Below are 9,466 nucleotides of genomic sequence, written 5' to 3'. Positions count from 1 at the left end.
CGCGAGTTTGTCTCGATTCGATTGTTTTCCTTGGAAAGTGGGTAAACGATCCTTGGATCCTTGATCTCGTGGTGCGATGTGAGGAGGAAGTTGAGGGGATCGGCAGGCCTTTATAGCATCTTCCTCCGTGTTCCTCGAGTAGGGGGTTGGTGTCGGAGTTGTATAGTCCGAGTTGAAAGGGAGGAGTCCGGTGTCCCGGCGAAGTGGGTCTTCTCCGGCCATGGGGAGTGAACGAGAGTCTAGACCAGGAGACGGTCGATCGAGATGGACTCGGTGTCAGACTCACGACCCTTCTACTAATCTGAACCTGAAGATAACTGAAGAAATCGACAGCGACACGGACTGAAGAAACGGCGCAGGGAAGAGAACGATTCGATGGACGGCCACAATTGAAGCTCGCCAGATCAACGGCTCACGTCGCCGCTCAGCTCCTCTGTTTACCGTCCGACAAATTTAACAGTTAGCTGAAGCCTGTTCACTGCGCTTCAGTTAACTGCCGTCACCTTTACCGTCGGTCATTGCCTGCCCTTAAGTAGCTCTCGCATCGGATCGGGCATCATCTTTTTCTTCGAGTATTGTAACTAGCTCTGGAACCCTAGCTACTTGGTAGATTAGATCGGTCCAAGAGAACTTGTATGTGCGACATGATTCGGGCTATCTGAAACCCAATCACTCCTCTGCTTCCCCTGTTCTCTTGATTATCTTGTTTGTTTGCGCTCAAGTTGATCTCTGTTCCTATCACTTGGGAGAAAGAGAAGCGGCGGCCTCGATCTAGCGTCGGTATAGGTGATGGGTGGGTAGCAGGAGGCGGCGAAAAGAGAGGGGAGTGTCTTTCTAAGCTTTGCAAATATCCAATATGCAAATCATAATGGTTGTGCGTCGGTGTGCATTTCGGCAATTTCCTGTTTGCAAGCTCTAGGTTTAGGCAGTTCATAGTGTTCTGCGTTGATTATCTGTTGTAATATGCATTTGTTTGTTTTATTTTCTACTAGAACTAAGGCTCAAGATCCACCTTTGAATGAATAAAGTCATGTACCGCCCAAAATAAAATTACAACGACCAACAACCAACTTTGAATTAACAAAGTCATCTACCGGGCCAAAAAGCAACAAACAAAACGGACAAGGGTACAATGTGTTGTGCAAAGCATCAATCAATCAGATAACAAGCAAAAGTGTACTCCCTCCGTCCCATAATATAAGAGCGTTTTTTACACTAGTAGCTCTTATATTATGGGACGGAGGGAGTAGAGTAGAGACTAAAGCACAAGCACTGTTTGAGGCCGATGAAGCCCTCCGCCAGAAAACAAGCAAAAAATCACACCCATAATCTATTTTTCTCCCCATTTCCTGCATTGCCACCTGCATCCAAACTTGATGGCATTTACAGGCCACATCACACCCAAAGATCAAGAGGAATTCAAAACTAAAAACTGGATACAACATGGCGCCCTGGTCCGGTCACCCTTTCTGGTCTGGTGGAAGAATCAGGATGACAGCAAAACAAGCACAGATTGTCAAGATATAGAAAAAGTCATGGATGGAAGTTTTCAGCAACACAGTTGGTTAATAGGCCGATCCGATAGCACAACAGATTTCAATGTAGCATATCTAAGTAATTACATTGCACCTGTCAGCCCAGGTACAGGTATGCTCTAGAACTTGTCTATGATGATGCCATCTCTGACAACCTCATACGCATCGCGGCTGCGGGTCTTCTTCATGCCGGCAGTGAAATGGACCTTTGAGCCCTCGGTCTTGATGGAGGTCACCTTGGTCCATACAAGCACCTTGGTCTTCATGCCCTCAATTTCGGAAAGCTTTCCCTTCTCGAGGTAGCCGGTCACACAGGTGAAGAACCGCACCACCGATGAGTCCTTGTACCCGACGTCACAAGCTGACGGGATGTACACTGTCAGCTTCTTTGTCTCTTCATTGAACTCGTAATTAGTTGTGTCCCGTGGGAAGAGGCCTGCTGGCATGTCATATTCTTTGAGAAGATCTGGTAATGCTTTCTGCAGCTTCCCTGCGACCAAGATATGTTGTACTCAGGTCAGCAAACATTAGTATTTTGAAGAAAAAGATCAGTAAACATCGCAAATTTCAGCCTTTTTCAACGTGCAAAAGCTTTTGCCTATTTTGCTTGCTTCAGAAGCATTTTTTGTTGCAAAACAATCAGACAGAGAGAAAGGAACAAAACAACAAGCGGCTATGCATATAAAAAGATGGGGAGCCAGAGTAAGAACATGAACACGACCCTCAAAGTAATCTCTCATGTAACGCCTTGCACGCAATGCAGATGGACCTTTACTAGCATTATTTCACATAGATGTGACTCATGGTTACCAAAACTGACATTTTGAGCAATCAAAATATGTCACCTGAAATTGATGTTCATTTAAAGCAAACAAAATAATACAACAACTAGGGTTGCCGATAAGGCATAAACTCATCCCAGAGTTTTGGGATGATTCTGGCATGCCTTTGGTATTCAAGAATACATCATCATGATAGTGCTTTGTTTCTAGTGAACACAATTAAATCCACACTTTTGATTATCACATAAAGGAACCAGCATTAACTGGGTACTAGACCAGAGGACATATGAAATATGAGTGGATATTTTCCTGCAAGGCACCACTAGTCCACTCGTCAAAACCTTGTACAGCTCCAAAAACTAACAAATGTTGCCCCTTCCAGATTTACTCCAATAAAATAAACAATCTGCTATTATTTTTTATCCATAAAAAAGATGGTGCATAACTGGTAAGTCATGTGTTTTCATTATCTGAGTATGTCTTGGTTTTCTCTTACTCCCACCGTTTCTAAACAAGCGTCCTTTTAGCCTCTCCAAGTTTGTCAAAATAGCTGTCCTTCTACACTTCCAAAGTTCCAATGCAATTTTAGCCAATGTCTTCCTACTTGCCCTTAAAAAATGTCATAAAAAAGAGTGTGCTTGCAAGGCCTTGCTTTGTGGAGGAAAAGGAGAACTTAATGACTTTGTGACGAAAAAGAGATAGGCCATATAGACATGTCACCAACACTCTAAATTTGTGTGCGCAGCTCTAAAAAAATACATCTTTTTATCAGTATGAAACTGAGGGGGCATGTGTTAGCGCCTTAAAATTATAGATGGTCATTGCTCAATATTACAAACAGCTTTCAAAAATATCGGAAATGTAAATAAACCACAACCACATACAAATCACAATTTTAAGAAGTCACATTTAGTTATGAAGTGTAATCAAAGGTTGCTATTTTCTATCCATACTAGATATCAATTTGCATCAGCTAATGAGCTTCATCGAAATTTATATACTAAGAAATATATTGTGCCATACTTATGAAGTTACAATAGTTAACTTTTAAATACTGCTGGAGTGTTGTACCAGCAGTATACCATATAGTATACCATATGGATATTTGCTACAACATAGTTTGCCATTAGAAAATACAGAATAGACATTGCATACCTTTGATCTTGTTCACCATCCATTTAGCTCCCCCGCCAATACTGGAAGAGACTGACTGGATTCAACATGTACATAATGTTATGTTAGAAGCTGGAAATGCATATAGAGCTTTGTCTTACCTATAAGCAGGGTCTGGAAATACAACATAAAACATCAAAACAGTGGGAGATGCTTCACATAGTACATTAATACTGATACTGAAAAAACATTTAAGATAAATTACTGGAAAATAAAATTCTTCCAATGCTACAAACCTAACAGCAGAACATAACAGAGTTAACTAGTATTATCACTCATGTGCATCGCTGCGGACATGTGTATTTCTAACAATTCATTAGCTTAGATTCCAGTATACAAAATTTAATAGCATGGTTTTGCGTGTCTTTCATGGATTATTCCTTGAGTCAAAAGTCTTAACAATCATGTCAGAGTTTCAGGAATCAGAATGTGAGGTTACCTAACCCGGTAGCATGAGCTGGAAACAATAATTACTCATTGGTTCTTTAATTATACTTATGCTATAGGAAAGTGGTTAAGAGTTTCTTCTGTTGTGTCAATTAGTAGCCATTTGTAACTCTAAGAAGGAAACCATGGGCATCCTTCGTAAGATAATATTACTACAAGTTTAAATACACATGTAGCAAAGAAACATCAAGCTAAACATCTTTAGTATGGCCTAAAAGATAAAGTGGAGAGAGACCATGTGCGCATTCAAGAACTTGCAAATACTATCCTGTCTACATTGGTACTGGAAACATTAAATCGCATGAGATAGGCCAAATAGGTGAATGCATATTCATGCACTAGCACAGCCTAACATAAATCGACTACCCATGCGAGGTTACAGGTAGACCCTGCCTACAAGGTTCATGCTAAATCACATCTTTCCGTGTAAACCCAATCTAGTTGAATCAATTACCGAGGAACTTCAACACTGGTTGGAGAATTATGACACAATAAATACATTACTTAGATCTAGAAGCAATCGCCCAGATGAAAGCCCTCGAAAGACAAAGATGGAATCCTATTTCCGCGGCTCAAGGAAACGAATTAATCTAACACAATGCACAGATCGAAATTATCCGTCCTCCTGGACATCTCGGATCCCATGGCAAACCCAGGCGAATAATCCTCGATTTAGTCTAGCGCATCCTCGATTTAGCGGCTAGGCGTCGGCGCAGACGGCGGAGACCTTCCTAGTGTAAACGCAATGCAGGCCAGGGATTGGAGTGCGTACGTTGAGGTCGTCGCCGATGGAGTCGATCTCCTTGCTGGCCCTCTTGCTGAACCAGTAGCTCCCCACCTTGTTCAGCACCTGGTCCATCTCCCCCTGCTCTCCTCTTCACCGCCCCGAATCCGAACCCCCAGTCCGCCTCAACCTGCCCCGAATCGGCCGGATTCGGTTTGGATCGCCGGAATCGGAGGAAGCGATGGAGTTGAGAGGGCTGCCGCGACCTACCGGACTTTATCTATGCTTTACAGTGACGACGAGGCTAGTCGTGCGGCGGTGTCGCGGAGATATCACGGCTGTGCACGCGGTGTATGAACTTGGGCGTATGCAAGCCTGTCAATGATGCGTTGAGATTCGTGACCATGGGGGTGGTCTGTGGGCCGGGTCTTTCTGGTAACGACTTTGTCTGTTTTTTCCTCTCGAAGTTGACGGCGTCAGGTTAGCATATGATTGTGGGTGGCACGTCACGGGATAGAGGAGGCCACCAAACGGACCGAGCTTCATTGGCCGGATCCCAAACTTCGAGTTAGTTTGGATTAGTTTAGACTTAACTAACTCAAAAATATCCAAACAGGAAGGTTAGTTTGGGTTAGATATATCTAACCAATCAAAAAAACTAACCCACCCAATAGGTGTTTGTTTGGGTTAGTTCCCCTCGAGATCTTTAAAAAAGCATTTTTTTTCTCCCGCTCTTCCCGCAGTAGATCCCTCCCCACTTCATCGAAACTTCTCGTCCTATCTCCCTTCCTCTCGCACCGCCCGTAAAGGTGCCTCGCCGTATCCGCGCTCCCATCCGCCGCCGGTAAGCAGCCCTGCCCTATCCTCCCGTTCCAACCCCCTTGTCTCCCGGTGGCCCGTCCGCCAGCCGGTAAGCAGTCGCGGCTCTTTGCGCGGCCCGTCCTGATCGGCCTTGGCCAGCGCTGTTCCTTGCGTAGGGACGGCAGATTCGGTCGGCGGGCTGCGCGATAAGCCAGCGCGGCTCCTTGCCAGGTGTGTCCCCGTCTAGGGCCAGCGCGGTTCCTTGCGTAGGGACAGCGGATTCGGTCGGCGGGCTGCGCGATAAGCCAGCGCGGCTCCTTGCCAGGCGCGTCCCCGTTTGCGGCCAGCGCGGCTCCTTGTCGGGCGCGTCCCCGTCTGCGGCCAGCGCGGCTCCTTGTCGGGCGCGTCCCTGTCTGCAGTCAGCGCAGCTCTCGGCCAGGGCTCGACCAAAGTAGCCAAATGATTGAGAAAGAGTATTTATTATCAATCTAACCATGTCATCCAAACACCTCTTTGGTTAGAGTTAATTCAGGGTTAGTTCAGGGGTAGAATCTAACTCTAGCCTCTAACCGAGTTACAGGATCCAAACAGGGCCATTGACATAACTGTAGGTGCACAGCTGGTCATTGACATGGCGCATGTCAGTGACCCAACTGCACCTGCAGTTACCTTACTGAAGCAGTGTCCCACCAAACTGATGTGCTATCCTCCGAGGCTCCAACCTACCACACGTGGGTATATCAATGTTTCATTCATGCAACTCCAACGCAAGGACCTAAAAAAACAATTTTACTAAAGCACATCTAGATATGCCTTAAAGTATGGGCAACACTACATGTCGGCCGATGGATAATTATTTATTAGAAAGAATTTTGCTGATTTATTTATTGCTATATGCAATTTATGGAATTGATACACCATTTAATTGATATCATTTAGCAAAATGAAACACATCATATGCATCCATCTTTTGGCTCGACAATTTCACGGGATAGAGATATGGTATAAGAAATAGACTATTAAGTAACTCTAAATGAATTGTGGATACATCTGTATCCTTAACATACTGAAACGATTGTCATTATTCGTATCAAACCAATAGCGATTCATACAAGCTAAATCTTCTAATCAATGGTGGGCCAATAATGAATTTTTTTGCATATGTATTAAGACGCTTGGCCTGATTTCGAAATTGTCCAGAGTTTTATATGTTGTTTTCATTGCAAAATGATGGGTTTCCTTCCAGAACTTTCCAATTACGAGTACGAGAATTGAAAGACATGAAAATTCTCAATTCTCTACGGCGTCTAGTAGATAGAAACAAGAAAATCAGAAGAATCTTTCTCTCTATTCACTATCATTCCGCGTCTTCGACTTCTATTAGTTTCTTTTCTTCTTTAATGCAATAGCTATAGTTTGATATAAGAATCCATTTCTCAAAGTAATGGAAACCATTCTCTTATAGGAAATGGTTCGAAAATCGCTATTCCACCTTTTAGGTATCGTGAAAAGTGATACCTGTGAAGATCGTGCATTTCAGTCAAATTCAGATCCGTTTTTCTAGTCCATGATATAATATAACCAAATTGGATAGATCTTCCACCTGTTTAGCTAAGAAAGAATAGATACAGAGGTGGATAATAGATCGATATGAAGATCATGAGCTGCCCCATAATGAAATCGCCAGTAGTCGCGAATATCTCCTTCTTCCCTAATCCAAGATTGGAGAAAGAAGATCTAAGAGGGACCTATGGAGAATGTAGTCAGAAATCCATAATAGAGTCCAACCACAACGATCGAATTAATTATCCTCATCGAGAAACTTAGACTACTAAATAGAAAAGATTTGAAAATCATGGCATGGGTCTCCTTTTTTTCTTTCTTTAGAGTTTTCTATATGCACAATTTCTCGATGTTTCGATGAGAATTTCTTGACTTTCCATATATAGAAAGAGATAGACTATAAATGACATCTCTTATGTCAATAAGACCAAAGGGATGGATATTAAATGATAGGAAGTGCTAGGAAGTGAAATAGAATGAAATAGAGCCACTTTGGGCTTCCCTATGAAATGAGGCATGGAACGGAGCCACTACGAAGAAATTATGGGAGTTACGAAAGAAGCTTCGGACTCATATTGTTCATGGGTTGAGAGCGGGAGTTGAACTCTAGGAGGTCGAATCCCCCCTTGTTCCTCAGTAGCTCAGTGGTAGAGCGGTCGGCTGTTAACTGACTAGTCGTAGGTTCGAATCCTACTTGGGGAGATTTTATTCATTCTTTAATGTAAGAATTTTAATGTAAGAATAAAGAATTGAATTAAAGGGCTTGCTTTGACCCTTAGGAGTAGGTAACCCGTTCGCTATCCTTGTTTCTATTTCTATTGCATTCTATCTCATCGTATCACATTCTGTTCTACGATTCCACTTCGACAAAAGGAAAGAGCATACCTAAGTTCAATAGCTTTACGTCCGCTATCCCGATCATGATTTTCCTACCCTCAGGGGGAAAGTAAAGGCCCTTCCCCCTTTGGAAGGCTATGGGCGAGGAGGGATTCGAACCCCCGACACCGTGGTTCATAGCCACGTGCTCTAATCCTCTGAGCTACAGGCTCAGCTGTCTCCACTGGATCTCTTCCCGGGGGTACCCCTTCATTTCAGGTTAAGAAGATGGGAAAGCACCTTTCTCTCTATAAGAACAGTGCGTTCCGAGGTGTGAAGTGGGAGAGAGGGGATGTGATGATTGAGGTTTTGAATAAGACGACCTTTGCATTTTAGATTTGGATCTTTTTCTTATTTCAAAATAGTGAAAAATTCAAATAAGAGGTGTTAAGCTTTTTATCATTCTGGCATCGAGCTATTTTGCCACAGGACCTCCCCTACAGTATCGTCACCGCAGTAGAGTTTAACCACCAAATTCGGGATGGATTGGTGTGGTTCCTCTACGCCTAGGACACCAGAATATCGAACCATGAACGAGGAAAGGCATGAGATAAATATTGGCTAGTAATTGTGAAGCCCCAATTCTTGACTGAAAGGGACACCAAAGGCCTCTGCCCTCCCTCTCTATCTATCCAAGAGATGGAAGGGCAGAGCTTTTTTTTTGGTTTTTTCATCTTTTCATCAAAGAGTTGAACAATGAAGATAGATGGCAAGTGCCTGATCGATTTGATCAGGCCGTGTAGGAACAAGGTTCAAATCGTTCGTTCGTTAGGATGCCTTAGCTGCATACATCACTGCACTTCCACTTGACACCTATTTAAACGGCTCGCCTCGCCGCTACCTTATCCTATTTCCATACTTCTGTCGCTCCATCCCCGTATGGGTGGAGAACCCGTCGCTGTCTCGGCTGTGATACCGGAGGCTCTAGGGAAGTCGGAGGAGAGAGCACTCATCTTGGGGTGGGCTTACTACTTATATGCTTTCAGCAGTTATCCTCTCCGCACTTGGCTACCCAGCGTTTACCGTAGGCATGATAACTGGTACACCAGAGGTGCGTCCTTCCCGGTCCTCTCGTACTAGGGAAAGGTCCTCTCAATGCTCTAACGCCCACACCGGATATGGACCGAACTGTCTCACGACATTCTGAACCCAGCTCACGTACCGCATTAATGGGCGAACAGCCCAACCCTTGGAACCACCTACAGCTCCAGGTGGCGAAGAGCCGACATCGAGGTGCCAAACCTTCCCGTTGATGTGGACTCTTGGGGAAGATCAGCCTGTTATCCCTAGAGTAACTTTTATCCGTTGAGCGACGGCCCTTCCACTCGGCACCATCGGATCACTAAGGCCGACTTTCGTCTCTGCTCGACGGGTGAGTCTTGCAGTCAAGCTCCCTTCTGCCTTTGCACTCGAGGACCAATGTCCGTCTGGCCCGAGGAAACCTTTGCACGCCTTCATTACCTTTTGGGAGGCCTACGTCCCATAGAAACTGTCTACCTGAGACTGTCCCTTGGCCCGCAGGTCTGACACAAGGTTAGAATCCAAGCTCTTCCAGAGTGGTATCT

General features: G+C 44.3%; 1 protein-coding gene and 1 non-coding gene across 2 annotated transcripts; one reads left to right on the top strand and one right to left on the bottom strand.

Annotated features, from left to right (window-relative positions):
* Positions 1-1,480: 1,480 nt before the first annotated feature.
* Positions 1,481-4,946, bottom strand: LOC119340005 (uncharacterized protein At5g01610-like). Its single transcript, XM_037611912.1, has 3 exons — positions 4,710-4,946; positions 3,473-3,527; positions 1,481-2,025 (listed from the first exon to the last, which is right to left on the bottom strand). The coding sequence occupies exons 1-3, from the start codon at positions 4,794-4,796 to the stop codon at positions 1,655-1,657; spliced, it is 513 nt and encodes a 170-aa protein (XP_037467809.1). The 5' UTR covers positions 4,797-4,946; the 3' UTR covers positions 1,481-1,654.
* Positions 4,947-7,655: 2,709 nt separating this feature from the next.
* Positions 7,656-7,727, top strand: TRNAN-GUU. The gene has a single exon. It is a non-coding gene; the product is annotated as a tRNA-Asn (tRNA).
* Positions 7,728-9,466: the final 1,739 nt, after the last annotated feature.

This window comes from Triticum dicoccoides, chromosome 1B (assembly GCF_002162155.2).
Source record: "Triticum dicoccoides isolate Atlit2015 ecotype Zavitan chromosome 1B, WEW_v2.0, whole genome shotgun sequence".
NCBI classification, from domain to species: Eukaryota; Viridiplantae; Streptophyta; class Magnoliopsida; order Poales; family Poaceae; genus Triticum; species Triticum dicoccoides.
Note: the sequence above shows the minus strand (reverse complement) of the source record. Positions and strands in the feature narration are given on the sequence as shown.